Genomic DNA, 17,554 nt, shown 5'->3' on the forward strand with positions numbered 1-17,554 from the left:
CAGTGCATGAGAAAACATTCCCGCTGCAGGGAAAGCGTTAAAAGAGCCAAATCACTGTGGGCTACGTCAGCTACATTTCATGGAATGAGAGTGTTTTTGCGTAGATACTGTCTCGTCGCATAAATGGTTCTGATAACACACAGCGTTGAGTATGTGCTGTCGTCATCACCGATTTAAATGCTTCTTCATCGAAAAATAACGGGGTGGTTGCTAATGCCACCGGTATCTGCAGCCTGTGGTAAATCGCAGGTGGCGTCGCCAACCGCCAATCCTTCCTGCCCCTTCCTTAACTGCTTTCGCTCTGCGTACACGACAAGCTGCCAATCGAGTGAATTCTTTTAAGAAAGATGCACCGCAGTTCTCCCTGCGCTATTGAAGCAGGCCAATCGCGAACGGGAGTCAAATAATCTAACTCGTAGGTCGGCTGCAAGCGAGCGAGAGAGGGCCGCGCGCTTTCCCTCCGGGGGCTGCTTCAAAAGCGGCGGTCCGCGGCTGGCGCGCCGCCATCCCGCCGACTACGACATGGCCACTGCCGGGCTCGCGCCGCTCGGGCTGCTGTTGTGCGTCGTGGCTGGCACAGCGGACGCCGCGGCCAAGCCCCAGGTCGACTATGACTACGTCATCGAGAACAACCAGACGGACGACGGTGGGTGCTCCTCTTCTTCGGTCTTACTTAGGTGACATTTGCATGACCGGTACCCATGCCTAACAAAGCGCGTCTATATTTAGCACGTGTACCTGCTGCTCCCTCCAATTACAGCGCCGCGTTATTTCGTTGCTTTCGCCACTGTTCACAAATGCCACTAAGCTACGCCGCGCCATTTATGTTGCAATGCCATTTCAGTAGTTGTCGACACCAGGCTTACAGTGATGGCGTCTATTTATTTCCAGAATTGCTTTCAGTCCCAGAAACCTTTCTGCTAAAAAAAAGAGAGAGAAACGCATTCAGGGGGACATAAAAGATATTAGAGGAAATTAAACGCCTGCAACAGATCTTACCAAGTTACTTTCAGTAAACCAGACATCAAGTAGGTATTATCAATTTCGCTACAGGGTATCCATCCACAGCAGAACCAAAAACCGCAAAACGAAACAAACAAGCGTTATATTTTCCTTGAACCTGAACCACACCGTAAGATTTTTTCCACTCTGAAGTAAAATGGGAAAAAAAGGCTGGTTTTTGGTTAGGCTGGTCACCATTTCTTAAGCTTTTCGTCCGTCCACTGCATGTACTTCTGGCTCATTTATGCTACCGGATTCATAAAGACGCACCATCTTCCCGTGATTTTTGAAGCAGCACCACCATTAGTACGATCTCAACGTGCCTTGTCGAGGGGGAGACGTGTTAGTAATACATTAGCAGGCGTTTGAAATTGGCGGCATCAATGAATTCCCCGATGGTTGGAGACGTAAGTATAATCTTTTAAATGAGGAAGCGCTTCTCAGCTGGGTGGTCGTTTGTTAGAGCAATCGTACGTAATTTGCAATAGACGCAATATGATTAACATATCTTTTCCGACCTGTGCGTCCATAACATGACTTTTAGGCGTTGGGCGAGAAAAGTTAAACTAGGATAAAGCCCGTTCAGATGCCTGGACAAAGACGTCTTGCAGAAAGATTTTCTGAGTGTCCAGTATTCTGTGCTGTGGCTTCCCCTCACTTCATTTCTTGAAGCTTCGGGCACGGGGGGCTGCTCGTAGCTTTCGTATAATCGTGCCTGAGTGCTGGGTATACGATGTGTGTACTCCTGTACGAAATGGATGAGGTCGACTCACTTCCGACTGTTGCACCACAAACAGCGTCTCGTGCACTATTACAAGAGCACTTCTCTTTGGAATAGAGTGTCAGCCTCAAAGGTGTCAGAGCCGTGCCAGTCATCAATCTCCTTAAGCAAGCTTTGGACACTGATCCGGATTCCTGAAGAATATACCCGGATCTCCTGGCAGTAAGTTTTTAAGTGCCGCGTTTCGTTGCACCTTTTCTTTCATACATGCTTCGTGACCGTATTCTTTCTAGTAATTTCACATCAGTTCTGAAACTGATAGTGTGATTATCATATGACATGCAGTCAGGGCCCTTGCGAAGGGACTTCGTTCTTTTTTAGATCTTTCGGTGCTGTTCCACCAATTAAACCGTCTTTTGTAGAATTTAATGTTCACTAACAAATAATGCTATTCAATACCCACGTTCTCCCTAATGAAACAATAAATCTATAGCTAAACTTTGTATATAGAGTATAGACTCATAGGAATCTCTACATAACATGAATGTGCTAGTGAGACAAAGCACAATATTCAACAGGTTTTCTGATAATATTAAATTTTCAATAATTCGCGCAGCTTACAGCCCTAGCTTATATGTCACAATGTATCTACAGGCACAGTAGTGTCAGTAAACATACGTCTAGGGGTTCTGAAAGCAGCGCAACAATATTACACGATAAGGAGGACACAGACAGCGCTGATTTATTACTAAATTGCCAGCGCTGTCATGTTGCGTTCTTTTTTTTTAAATTTCAAGTATGGCATACCAACTTGCCCAAGGTTCCACTTTAGCAGCTTACATATGTTCGTCGCAATAAAGCAATAAATATACAACATGCCGCATGTTCATATAACGATGAGCAGTATAGGGGAAGAAACAAGAAAACAGACTTGTCTTCATCAGGGTCAGCTAATTTAGGCTGACCGGTGCATCCCAAGTACGTAGTCTCCTAAATTAAGTAGCACGTATATTTGCCGGCTCCAATAATTTCCATAAAACTAATTTGGTAAGTGCTAATGAAAAATCGGGATATTATTTTTACATGTATTTCAAAATATGTTGTAATTATGGGTCCATAAACCTGTATCGCCATCCTGCTCTCTACAATCAATACACAGTGCCTTAGACTCCATGATATTGCTCTGTCGACTTTAAAGGAGAGAAATTTTGAGTCACGTTTACAAATCTAGCATTTAATGAACCGCTTCGCTAAAGCTGTATATACTGTAGAGATTGTTAAGCAAAACTGCTACTATAATCTGATATTCCGACTAGCCCCAAGGCAAGCCTTCATCAAGACCAACATAAGTCGTGTTTCCGTATATCTTAGCAGCAGCGTCAATGTTTTGTACAAAATAAATGTACTCTTTTTTTAAACATTATTTTTCGGTTATACAAATGAACCGGAATCCGTCAGAATTTGTTTCAGCCGTCCGTTGTTTGCTCCGTAGTTGAACCGGAACTGAAGGATTTTTTTGCTGAAGCGGGAACGAAAACCAGAACAACGAAAGTTTCGGTTCAGCACTCTGTTTTGCCCTCCATACCAATAATATCAACTTGGCTGGCCTGCTAAGATTTTTTACTGTCAGATGTCTGAAACATTGAAAAACATATGTGATTGCCCAGCATATATGGAGGAGTGACAAACGCTGGATTATTCCCTATGCGGCGTTTGGTGGCAATCAGTGTCGGAGGATGCTTTTCTTGGCCCAAGGCCTAACACTGCTACTTGAATGCGGAGAACAAACGCTTTTGAAGTTCCTGCATGACGTGAAACTAGACGAGTGGCTCTTCTCGGGCCACTTTTCACCATCATGCATCCTAATACTTTAACACCATCCCCGTTTTCAACAGTGCAGAGTAACAGACTAGAGTGCATCAGCTGACGTTGACCACTCTGTTTTCTGATTATCACTAAAATCTGTCTCTCTCTGTCATCTGGATCCAATGTGGCAGTGACCACCTAGTAGGGTTGAAAGTAAACGCCTGCGCTGTACCAAAAAAAGCAAAAAAGCTGGTGTTTCTCAATTTCTGTAAAGAAATGCTTATAATGTAGTAACATATGTCTGTTTTAGTACGGAAATTTGATTCGCCCCATTGCGCGAAAATCCGTCGTATAGTTGGCGCGACCGAAAGATGGCGTCAAACATTGCCGACGGCGACGAGCAAAAGCACGTAGAAAATGCTCAGATAGGCGTCAAAGTTCTAACACGTGGTTCCACTAAACAAAGTAAATTAGTGGCTTTGGAAAGAAAACTTTGTACTTCGGGTATGTGGGGGAATAGAACCTAGGCATCCGGGGTGCAAGAGCATGCTTCCCCGACGCCTCAGCTGCTCCACGGTTCTGCCTGACCGAAGGTGTGGCCTAATGCATGCTTCATTGGGCACGTAGCGGCACAGCCAATGGGCCACGTCGTGAATGTTTAAAATGAGCACTTCCATAACGTTCCGAAGTCTAGAAACGGTATAACGTTTTGCATTCCCACACTTAAGGAGCCTAAAGTGGCTCGGCCGAAGTTTTTTGTTTCAGGAACACTGCATCAGAGAAAGAGTGTGACAGGAGGGCTGTACTGATATGTTCACCTCCTTGAGTAGCGGTTCTTTGCAGAAGCAGTGCGTTGTCAATTTAATTCTGCACATTCCTGCTAGTTGCCTGTTGTACTCAGTTGGGTTATTTGCACAATGTAGGAGCTATACCCATCGTACATTTCTAGGAGATTTGGATGTCAGAAATGCATGCGTCTTGAAAATATGTGCGCCTTTATGGTATCACTAAACTTCGGACAAGCCCACCGGACCCATTACACCCGCACTCTATACCATGACACTTTCTTTCTATTGTGACCACCCATCCACCTTCATCTTTTCTTTCCAAGCTAGTTATTGCACCACTGATCTAGTTGCGTTGTAATCAAGAGTTCAAAGGGAAACTAGTCTGGCGGGATTGTTCATAGTCAAGAGAAAATGAACGCCGGCCAAAAACACTCCCCCCTTTCGCTTACTTTCATTGTGAAGAAGGCCCCCATATGGGAGCGGAAACTGTTTCGTGCGGTGCCGCAGGCAAGACATGACCAGACGCTCCAAGCAAGGAGAGCGGAAAGCGTCCCCATTTATTCAACAGCCGCGTATATATAAACTGAGTGGGAGAGGGCGTGTTCCCTCACCACGTGTCATATGCGGTACCGATATCGGTCACGTCACACGTGCCGTAGGTGCGAAGCCAGCGCTGCGCCAGATACTATACAGAAACGTCTTGGTTTCTTTTCTTTTAATGTTTTTGGTCTTCCTCCATTTTACCCTTGACCCTAAATTTTGCATGCACTATGGTCGCACCTAGAACTCCTTTTGGCCGGGGACATAGAAAGCAAACCGTGTCTTATTTCCTATTTCTCATTGAAGAAATGCTTGAAAAAATCTTGCAAAAACAAACGCTACTAGGAGCACGGCTGACGTATATTGAAGGGAAGCTTGATTTATTTGCCGACCAAGGTGTGAAGTTGGCAAATATCAAGGCTACTGTTAAAAATCTCCAAAGCACTGTTCAGCGTCAACAACAAAAATACGAGATATTGAAGACAGAGCCCGGCGTAACAATCTGATTGTGTTGGGTGTAAAGGAAAGTGTTAACGACACGCCAGAAGACTTAGAAGATAAGGTCATGAAGAACTTATTTTTCACACTGCTTGGTGTCAAACCGACGTCTGCCGAAAGAATTCACAGACTTCGTTAAAGAAGGGATGACCGTTATCGACCTGTTATTTTACGCTTGTATGACTACAATGAAAAAATAGCTATCTTCAACAACTGCAAGAAACTGAAAGGCACGAAGGTAAGTATCGCTGACGGCTACTCGTACGAAACGCTTCAAAAAAGAAAGTTGCTCTGGCAATCGGCTAAAACTGATAAAAATGAAGGACATAAGGTAAGGCTTGTTCATGACAAGCTTTTCATTACCGACATCCCCTATACATGGGACGCCCTGTCTAACTGTAGTGTGAGGATGCGCAGTAACGCCGAAGCCGGCCCCGATGGCCAAGAGTGACAAGGAAAGGAGCATGAGGTCAGGCTGAGAAACGTAAATGCTCGCAGCATTGTGAAAAAGGTTGACGAACGTGAATGCGCGTCGCTATTACATTAGCAAAATATATTAGCAATAACTGAAACGTGGCTGCATGAGGGTATCGCGGACGATGAAGTTTTTCCCGGCGCATATAACGTGCTGCGTACAGATAGGGCGTCGAGAGGCGGAGGGGTTTCACTGTTAGTTAAAAAAATCACTTAGATATGAAGTTCTGCCGTCAAGTTGTACGCATGAAAGCGTATGGTGTAAGTTGTTTTTTCACCATTTTGCGTTGGTGATCGGTGTAATTTATAGACCCCCGGTAAGCCTTATTGAGTTCTTTGAGAAGATTGATCAGCATTTAACAACAATAACTACAGATAGAAGTAAAGTTATTTTGGTGGGTGATTTCAACTTACTGGGAGGAAATTGGGATGCAAGAATCACTAGGACACTTGAGAGGCCACATGAAGAACTAATGCAGGAAATCATGGTGCAACATGGCTTGGTTCAAGTGGTCGAGAAAGCTACGCGAATTCAAGGAAATTCCAGCGCCCTTTTAGACCTCCTATTCTTATCAGAGAGTACCTTTGAATATAATAATGAAGTGGGGGAAGGAATCTCGGAGCATAATATGGTCGTAGCCACTCTAAAAATATAAAATGTTTAAATAAAATCCCGATAGCTCACGTCTATAATTTTAACCGAGCTGATGATACGGCCGTCTTACATTATTTAGAATTGGCTTTACACCGTATGCCAGAAGAAAATGATGTAGATGTATTATGGAGGTATTTTACAGAGGTGGTGACCAGTTCATTATCTCTGTTTGTCCCAAAAAGAGCTAAGCCTTTACATAAAAGCAATCCATGGGTTTCTCGTGACTTAATACATTTAAAACGTCAGCTACGTTGTGCGCGGCAACGATAACCGAAAGATCTCGACAGAATATCGGCCCTTAGCACTCAAGTTTACTAGAAATTAAGAGCGTCTAAAACGTCTTTTTTTCGCTACAACACTGACTAATTACCTTAAAACATAACCTCGAAAATTTTGGCGATACGTCGCGCGATCAAAGCCTTCAATCAATGGAATAGTTGTAAATGATACCGTGTGCAACAATCCTCAAATTATTGCCCAAGAATTCAACACTTTTTTTGGTTCTGTATTCAGCCGAAAAGGTGAGAGTGCTGCAATAGATTTAGAATGCGAGGAACCATATTAATGATAGCATTTTTATCTCTAAAGAAGGTATAGTGGACATGTTGCTAAAATTGGACGTAAAAAAGTCTCCTGGTCCTGACAAAATACCGAATAAGTATTTAAAGCGATACTGTGAATGGATTGCATGCTTCTTGTTTAAAATCTTTTCTCTGCCAGTAATAAATGGTGCATTACCAAGTCAATGGTTAGTAGCGAGGATTGTGCCTCTTTATAAGGCTGGAGACAGGCTAGACATTGGGAACCACTGTCCGATTTCCATAACTTGTATGGCTTGCAAAATCTTAGAGCATATAATTAGTAAACAGTTAGTAGAACATATTGAAAACTATAACATTTTTTTACAACAAACAGCATAGTTTTGGAAGGCGTCTGCCAACTCTCATGCAATAATTTGAAACAATACGCAGTTTTGCAGAAGCCCTTAATTTTTGCGAACAAGTTGATGTCATCGCTCTGGATTTATCAAAGGCATTTGATAGGGTTAATTATAGCAAGCTAATTGAAAAGCTTTATCGGTATAATGTAAATTCAAAAATTATTAAGTGGATTCAGGCTTACTTACATAACAGACAACAGTTTGTTGAAATATATGGAAAATGCTCCTCTCTCCTTCCTGTATCATCAGGTGTACCTCAGGGGTCGGTTTTGGGTCCAATTTTGTTCCTACTGTTTATTAATGATATCGCAACTGATGTACATCCTATGATTAAATTGCGGTTGTTTGCCGATGACTCCCTCTTATTTTGCCGCGTTAAGAGTGTTTCTGGTCAAGAACGACTAAATGGTGCTTTATGTCAAATTTATAACTGGTGTGAAAAATGGCATATGCATATCAATTTTGATAAATATGTTTGCGTGACAGTTACAAAACAGAAAACTCCATTCTTGTTTTCGTACGCTGTAAATAATAATGTACTTAAGCGTTCTACAAAGCTGAAATACCTTGGCGTAACAATCACTAGTAACTCCAACTGGAATGAACACGTCGAAAACTATGTGGATCAGCCCAGCGCAAGCTTGCTTTGTTACGGCGTAAATTGAGAGATGCTGCACAAGGTATTAAACTTCAGGCATACACTACCATTGTTAGACCAAATTTAGAGTATGCTTGCTTAATTTGGGGCCCTCATCAATAATACATAACAGATAAATTAGAGCGCATTCAGTGAACGGCAGTTAGGATTATTTTTTTTCTGATTACGACAAAACGCACACGGTAACCTCCATGCTCGTCAGGGCTGGTCTCACCAAGTCGGCTGTGCGCAGGAAAATTGAACACCTTAAGTTTTTATATCAACTCTATAACAATAAGCTGAACCTGAATTCCAGCTTGTATTTGAAGCCTCCTGGAAGGGTTTCACCATAAACTAACCACAATTACGCTATAATGCCTTATGTGCCAAGAGTTGATGTCTTTAAGCACTCCTTCATTGTCAAGACAATCGTTGAGTGGAATAACTTGAATTCTTGTGTGTTTCCGAGCAATAACAAGTTGACTCTTTTGAAGAAAACTAACTTGACTGCGTTCTTTGCGTAAACTTTGTGCTCTGTATGCCTACCATGTAACAGCCCGGCAGGGCTCACAGTATTGGAAATAAAAATAAATAAATATTGTGTAAGACAGGAGTCGCTACTCATGTTAAGCCATTCTTGATAAAGGCCAGCCCTTGCCAAAACGTCGAACATAGATTGTTGATTTTCAGCGTAGATTTCTTTAGATGAAATGAAATGAAAGTTTATTTCCATCTTGTAAGGTACAGATCTTGTAACATACAGATGGAGAGGTGGAGGAAAAAAAGCTGTCCATTGAACAGCTTGACAAGTCCCCCATCCCTCATTTGGACAGAAGCAGCATCAGATTCTTTCATTCAAATATACGCATGTATACCGTACATACATATTATTGCACATCATATACATTACTCAAGAAGTCACGAAGATCATCAAGGAAAAATACACATATAATGTTCATAGAAGTATTAGAAATTAATCACATACATCAGCCGGAGCTCATTGAGAGACGAAGAGAAGAGATTGAAACCAACCGAATTGTAATAGTTTAGGAGTGTGGGTAATGTATACCTCAGACACTGTTTCCCATAGTTTGACCGTGGTGTCGGTACTGTCCAGTCTTCAAAGTGTCTTGTGCTATAATGTGGTGGTCTAGTTTGCAATTGGGCGAGTTTATGCAGATTAAAAATATTCTTATAGACTTCTGCCTTATAGACACGACTTAATCGATATTTGTACAGATTATACGCTGGAATTACCCCGGTGTTCATGAAGAAAGTTATTGTCGATGCAGTGTAGGGAGCATTATATGTATGTCGGAGATATTTTTTCTGTACTAAGTGAATATGCTCTAGATTGTTGGATGTCGTGTTTCCCCACACTAACTGACAATAGTTCAAGTGTGAATAAAAAAGGGCATTATATAGCAAGAGTTTAATGCGCGCAGGAAGAATGTACCTTAATCGGCCTATTACATCTGTTATTTGGCTCAGTTTGATTATAACATTTTTCACATGATTATCCCAAGACATGTTCGCGGAAAAGACGACACCCAGACATTTGAAATTCTCGACTATTTCAATACTGCGCGAGTTTAATTTAATATCTTGATGCAGAGGTATATGTTTATGTTTCGGCTTAAATATAACTGCTTTCGTTTTGCTCTCATTTACCTTCATTAGATTTAGTTTCGACCATTCCTCTAAGGATTTCATTGTACTGTTACATTGTTTAATTAGAGTATGGATGTCATTACCAGCGAAAAAAATACTGGTGTCATCTGCATAGATGATAAATCTTGCCTGAGGGTTTATGTTGACGATATCGTTAATATAAATATTAAAAAGTATAGGGCCTAAAATACTTCCCTGGGGCACTCCGCTATGGACAGTCCTGGCTGTTGAAGTAAAAGTATCTATTTTAACAACTTGGGCTCTGTTGGAAAGGTAGGATTTTATAAGAGATAGTGACTGTCCTCGTATCCCATAATTCTGTAATTTCTCCAGCAAAATATTATGGTCAACTAAATCAAATGCTTTTGAAAAATCTACGAAAATACCAACAACAATTGCTCTGTTCTCAAACTCTGTTAGTATATATTCTTTCTGTTCTAGTAATGCTAACTCGACTGATTTGTTCTTACGGAAACCGTATTGATGTGGTGTTAACAAGTTATGTTTTTCAATGAAGTGTGTCATCCTTGGACACAAAATTTTTTCGAACACTTTTGAAAACACGGGTAGAATGGATACCGGCCTGTAATTTCCCAGATCATTACGATCTCCTTTTTTATAAATAACAGTAACCTTTGCAAACTGCATTTTCGCCGGAAAAATTGCCGATTGCAAGCACGTGTTAAAAATATGAGCGAGTACTGGGGCAATAATGTCAACCACGTGTTTAATAGGGCCAACTTGAAGACCGTCTATGTCACAACTGGTGCTATTGTTCAAGGCTTTTATAACGAACGCAACTTCATTCAGTGTTACAGGATGAAGGTACATTGTGTTGTCATTATGAGCGCATACGTAGTTACTAGCCTGAGAGGATAGAGACCGAGTGTTACCGATACTTGTGAAAAAATCATTAAATGCGTCAGCGAGCTTAACACCGGATAAATCTTTGCCATTAATGTGTAATTTCGTTAAAGGCCTGTGTGAGTGATTTCGATTTAGGAGAGTGTTCAACCTCGACCGCAGCAAACTATGTTGACGACACTCAATGTCCAGCAAAGATGAATAGTACACTGTGCGTGCGTGTCGCAATTTTTTTGTTAGCCTATTGCGATACTTTTTGAATGCGACAAGGTCATCGGTTGATCGTGTCTGAAGGAAATGTTGATATAACTTGTCCCTAATTTTCATTTCAATGAGTAATTCAGGAGTAATCCATGGTTTCCGCGTTTTCTTACTTTTTCTACGTGTTCTGAAAGGGAAGCTATTGTGGTATAGTTGGGTCAGTATATCTAAGAACTTGTCGTAAGCCTCATTGGCATCTGTAAGGTTAGTAATAGTGTCCCATTTTGTTGACATCAGGGCGTCGCGAAAAGACTTGAGTGTTTCATCTGTAATTAGCTGGTACAATACTGGTGGCAACTTTTTTCCTTTTGACTCGCTTAATTCTACACACAGAAACACCGGCAAAGATGAACAATGAAGGCAAGATGAACGGCAAGATGAGCAAGATGAACAAATAAATAAATAAATAAATAAATAAATAAATAAATAAATAAATAAATAAATAAACAAATAAACAAATATTTCGTTATGAAGTCGAACGCCTTCATGACGAAGTGGTTGGGACCTCGGAAATCATTTGTTATACATGTAATATTGTTGTAGAGGTGTAAGTGGTAGAGGCACCTCAACCGTATAGACATATATAAATTTTGTGTGTGTCAAAAGATGGCAGTTAGGTAGGTTATTGTACACTCCCTAACGGAGGTGGTGAGGCGACAACGTATCCATCCCGCGTGCGTTTACGGATGGTTCGACTCATGACCAGCGATAAAGCTCATGCATGACAAGCGCAGGCCTGGGACGCAAGGCACCCTAAATAAAGCTCGTGTGTCTACGTAGTGGGGATTTAGATTTCATCTACTGCTAAATTTATGATTGGCTGGGATGTGGCACGCGTCAGAAAGAGACAAGCGCCTTCAGCCAATCAGCACTTCCCCAGTAGACGAAATGGACATGTCAAGCAGGTGTACACTTGCAGAATAGTGCCCCAGCTGTATCGTAGTTTTCAATTCGCAATATATTGGTGGCGAAGAACTTGATTCTGAACGAGAGCGTTCTCTCGGTGGCGGTGCCGAACCTGCGCTCGGGCATCTCGCTTAGCAGCAGTGGCAGACGGGAGCATTTCCAGCTTGGCTCATTGTTCAGAAAGAAAGCATGAACATGGGAACGCGGGGCGCATTCTCTAGCGGCGCGGCAGAGGCGAAGCCCACGCCAGCGCTTTGTTTCCATAGCACTCACCGCATGCCTGGCCGCTACCATTCAGCATGTCTCGTACGGCACTTCGCTTTTCTCCTTACCCATTCACCATAATCTCCTCCTCCGCTTTCTTGGTCATGTTTTCGCTGCAACCTCCTCGTCCGCTTTTCTCCTCGCGCTCTCTTCGCTCTCACCGTCTCTCATCCCCCGCTGCCCTCCACGTTCGCTCTTTGATCCATGACTGCGCTCGTTCGCTTGGTCGCCGAAGCTCAACGCAGAAACGGGTGCCTAAGAACTGTGCTCTAAAAAGGAATGTCTGTTTTAAATCGCACCACTGCCCACACTTTACGCCAGCCTATAACAAAACATAGTTAGTGAAATAACAACATTGAGGGCCCTCTAAGCAAACTCTGCGTCACAAGATGGCACCTCTAACCCGAAGCGTTTTTTGGCAACGTTTTATCTTTAGTTTTTCTGTTGTTGATTCTCTTTTTGTTTATTAGCTTTTTACCCATTCTCCTCAAGTATATTACTCGCTTCTTATGATGTATAAAGCTTGTAAACAGGGATAAAGTGCCTCAGAAATTCCATCTGTCAGCCCCTTCTTGTTTTTCACTTCATATGAAAGGTACAGCCGCAAGTTCAGCTCAGGTCCAGTTTACGCATCTGGTTAGAAGAGCTGTTTATATCTGCTGCCACTTCGTCGCGTCGCAGAAGGCGATCTAAACTCAACTCGTGTCTTGGTCCTATCATGGCGAAAAGCTCACGCGAGACGTCGACATGGACGGCGTGCACTCTTTCGCCGAATCCAGTTTCTCACTATGTTTAGGCTCGGCTCGCAAAACACTATGGACACGGTACCGTATGTGGTGTAGGCTCCTTACTGCTTAGTACGCCGTACTGGAAGTCCTTCCGTACGGTTCTCGCTCAGTACGGTTTTAGCGCACTTACCACATAGAAACATGACACTGCTAAAACTTTCTAATGGCAGCATATTGAGCGGAAAACGCATGCACACACTTTGTGATGGTGTGTGTTTGTGTGTTCGGCGAAAGCGCTTCAAGGGCGCCCATGGTTAAAGCGCGAGGCACACCGTACAGTTTGCATACGATCCGTCGTACAACTAGCCGCATCAACAACCGCACCAGAGAGACATCCAAGAGCATGCGGCATCGGATCGCACGCCGCACGCGCTACTAACCAACTCGCTAGATGTGGTGCCACCGAGTCGCACGAGTGTCGATAATGATGATGATAAGACAATTTATTCGGCAAGAAGAATTGCAGGGATCACTGCTGACTTAGATTGCCGTAAGCCCTAGGGCGCCATTGGTTTCAGCGGCCCAAGCCACTGCCGCCATTTTGACGGCTGGGCTAGAGCTGCCCGTAAGTGCCTGCCACAGTTCCATAGTTTTCAATTAACTGCGCGGGAATAGTAGTTTCGTACATTCTCAGATGATGTGGGCGAGTTTTGCGGGATTTACGAGGGGGTCGTGAAAAATTCCTGGCTTTGCCATCTTACATTTAGAATTTAAACGTAAACATGGTACCGTATAAAAACTTGGCATCTTGTTAAGCAATTGTCAAAATTAGAGCTATGGCTGGTTTTCATGGGTATTTCAGTTTCAGACAGAACCTGAGATGGCAAACGCACAAGAAAATTTCACGTCTGGGGAGTTACGGGGCGACATGAAATTTTTTTGTTGAGCAGCCTCCTAGCAGGCATGGGGTGCCGCTTGTGCTTTCAGCCCCCCAAAAGCTAGGAAGCCTTTGGGATATGAGACGACAAAATGAAAGGAGACGATAAAAATGGATGGGGCACCAAGCATGCGCAACCGTTTATGAAGTGCACCGAAGGTGTCGTGTACGAAATCTCCCTCTCATGCAGCCGCTCCTACATAGGGCAAACTGGGTGCTGCGTTAACGAACGAATTAGGGAACATGAAAGAAATGTAGAGCAAGATAAAGAAGGGCCAAACATTCCCAAGCACGTTAAGTCCTGCCCATCACGCTCTTGTGAGCCATGATTTGCAGGGGCGCGAATTGTGGCAAAAAGTAAAGATCAGAAAGCTCGGGAAGTAATTGAAGCTTTCTTTATTGGAAAGAAAGGAAGCATGTGCGTCAGTGACCCGTCAATATCTTTATATATGGCTGAAAAGAAATATTTAACCAGTTCGCTTCCATATCAATCTTGATGTGATTGGGGTCCTTGCGTCTAAGACGGGTATATAAGTGTGTGGTGTGCCTCCGAATAAAAGCAGTTGTAAGTTGCGCTCTGTCCCGTCTCCTTCCTTGTGTCGTGTGTGTTTTCGCGCCCAGTACCCAAGATGAGTTGAAGGAGACAGTAAAAATGAAACGCCATGAAAAGTTGATCAAAGCGATCCTTTTGTAGAAGGACGATGCACCTTCTCAAGCCCAATGTTGTGGCTGTCAAACTGAAGACCCTGGGTTTCCAATTTATCCACCATACCCCCTATTCAGCTGACCTGGCGGCTTCAGATTACCATCCGTGTCCTAACTTGAAGAAACGCCTGAAGGGTGCTTGGTTTGGCGTTTCACTGTCTTCATTTCTTCTGTCCCTTTTCAAGAAATGTATTTTGCGCCACAAAGAATACCTAGGTAACCTGAAGGGTCACAATTATGTCAAAATTGTTGATGTCAAACATACTGCTGAAAGCTGGTTTGACGACCTATCCCAAGATTTTTCTTAAATGGACTACAAAAGCTGAAGCAACGATGTAACAATTGCGTCAGCCTGAGGGTTGGATACGTCAAATAAGTGTGCACTATTCTCGGTCATTGGATTTCGGGCCCACCTGTCGTGCTACAACTTAAGCACCATATACTAGAAGGTAGGACAAGTACTACTAACGCTATATGCGGCCTCTACCTCGAAAAAGCCTTTGATAACATATCCCATTCCACCATTCTTGACCGCATCTCACGCCTTAATCTCGGTGCGCGCGCTTATAATTACGTCGGAGACTTTCTCTCTAATCGCACGGCCTTCCTTCGTTGGGGGATCTCCACTCCGACGCCGGGACTCTGGGAATCGCGGGAACCCCCCAGGGCTCCGTTATCTACCAAATGCTTTTTAATCTCGTCATGATCGATCTTGCCAAGCAGTTGCAGGAAGTGGACGGTGTCACCCACACCATCTACACTGACGATATAACCATCTCGGCCCAGCAAGACAGTGATGGCGAAATAGAAACGGCACTACAATCCGCCTATCTCCTACACTACCTATCTCCAAGGCACGAGGCTTTGCTGCTTCCCTGCGAAATCCGAACTCCTGCCCTACAGGCCTACTCTCCGTGGCCGCCGTCCGAAATACGGCACCGCTAAATGCCATTGCCATTACGAAGTTATAGCGCTTCATCTCACGGATTGCAGCCCCGTACCCCTCGTCACTAATATCCGTGTGCTCGGCATGCTCATAGAGGCCAACGGAGCGAATGGCATGGCCCTCGCCAAAATCAAGATAAATACAGCTAACACCATGAGACTTTTGAAGCGGGTCTCCAAGCGCCGTGTGGCTATGAAAGGGGAAAGCCTTTTCCGTTTAATCCGGTCATTCATAATTTGCCACATCACCTACGTTGCTGCGTATCTAAACTGGCACAAACTCAGCTCAACATCCTCCTACCCGGTGTCTATAAACAAGCTCTCGGCCTGCTCCTTGAACCAGCACTGACCTACTCCTTGAACTAGGCGTCCACAACACACTGGACGAGCTCATCGAGGCCGAACGCCGCTCTCAGCTGGAGAAAATCACTCTCACAGCGACGGGCGCCATATCCTCACCTCGCTCTTTATCGCCTACCACCATCAACACAGCCATAGAGACCAGATCCCCTTCACCATGCGAGCTTGGATTCACGCCGACCCTATCCCCAGAAACATGTACCCCGAATACAACCACGCACGTCGCGCAGCACGTGCCACGGCTCTCACCAAATCCGTTATACTCGCCACGACGGTGTGAGTTTCGTCGACGCTGCCGAATAAACCCACGGTACCTGCTTTGCAGCCGTCGCCATGCGTGAAGGCTCTCTCCACCATGCTATCAGCCTAGTAACCCCCCACGCTGAGGTAGCTGAAGAAGTGGCCTTCGCGCTAGCCACACTAGACCTAACATGCCATACCATCGTCTCTGACTCCCGCCCCACCATTATGAACTATAACAATGGTCGTATTTCACACCAAGCCTTGCGCATCTTGCAACAAGCATCCCGCTCAACCGACCATCAGATTACACTCGTCCAGTTCCCTGCTCATGGAGGCACCGTCCACCCTCCCCTCCCCAACCTGAACGAGGTTACCCACTCCCTAGCGCGAGGCATAGTTAACCGCGTGGGAGACGGCGAGGCTGCCCCCACCGGTAGGGATCGCCTGACACGCTACAAAGATCTTGTGTAGTCCTTCTACTTATAGCGTAGAGCCTTCCCCGGCCCACACAACTATCTCGAGCGCAAGCTACAACTTTCCGCCTGCTACAAACCAATACTTACCCCTCGTTACAACGTTACAACAAGATCTACCCAGACATTTACCCCAATCCCACATGCCATATCTGCAAGATACAGCCAGCCGCACTTCCACACATGCTTTCGGACTGTATGCAGCAATACCCCGACATTAACACCACAACCCTCTCATTGAGTGACACGCTGCCCTGCGTAACTCCAACCTAGACGACCAACTCTGGGCGACCCAGCAAGCCTGTGAGGCGGCGAAGAGGCAACACCCGACGTCCGCACGCGGGAGGCCTAGCCCCAGCCACCACCTGTTGCTGGTTTCAATAAAGTTTACTCAGTCGGCCGGTCGGTCGGTCGGTTAAAACTGTGGTTCTATTCTTTGTGCGCAAAGCCAGGAACTTTCAAGCACCCACTCATAAAACAGCACTTAAGCAAGTACCTGTCTCTCTATCTCGATAGATATGTGCCTAAAGCTTCGGTTTGGGATATGTATTGGTCTGAAACAGGTGCCATGCATGTCGCTGAAAATCGGACAGCTGTTTCTGGCATTATTAAAGACGGGAACTCAGGACCGTCGAGGAAGCGAGGACCTAGTGGTGTGGACATTCACGAGCAGAGAGGAGCGCACGCAGAGACACGAGAGGATGAGCGTAACGAGTTAAAAAACTTTAAATTACATCACTGCGGGGCGGCCGGCTCTACAAGCTTCGTGACGGAGAGCGACAGAAACGTTCGAAGCTCAAGGAAAACTAGTGCTGGCCAGAGTGCGCTCGTGAAAAACGGCCCTCAGTGCCGTGAGTGTGAAAGCGCCGTAACATTTCGTCTTCCAAACAAACCCATCTTCAAATGGCTCCTGAACAAAGGTCCTTTTGGCTTCTCAAACAAATGGTCCCAGTGTGAATAACGAATAGAATATAATTTATTGACGGGAAGGACAGAGACGTCAACCTGAGCTAGTGCACTCTAGTCGGCTACTCTGCAATAAGCCACCACCACATGGAGAGGGCATCGAATCAACCGGCACACAATGTGATGTCGATACTAGGCTGCAGAAAATGGAGGCTTTCCAGGAGGAGCTT

General features: G+C 44.4%; 1 protein-coding gene across 2 annotated transcripts in view; it reads left to right on the top strand.

The window, feature by feature from the left end:
- The first annotated feature begins 509 nt into the window (after window positions 1-509).
- Window positions 510-17,554, top strand: part of LOC142583430 (uncharacterized) — a 1,100,669-nt gene continuing 1,083,624 nt past the window's right edge. For both annotated transcript variants that reach the window (XM_075693897.1, XM_075693898.1), the window contains exon 1: window positions 510-646. In XM_075693897.1, coding sequence (XP_075550012.1) covers window positions 523-646 — 124 coding nt within the window. In that variant the 5' untranslated portion in view covers window positions 510-522. The remainder of the gene's footprint in view (window positions 647-17,554) is intronic.

This window comes from Dermacentor variabilis, chromosome 5, assembly GCF_050947875.1.
Source record: "Dermacentor variabilis isolate Ectoservices chromosome 5, ASM5094787v1, whole genome shotgun sequence".
Taxonomy (NCBI): domain Eukaryota; kingdom Metazoa; phylum Arthropoda; class Arachnida; order Ixodida; family Ixodidae; genus Dermacentor; species Dermacentor variabilis.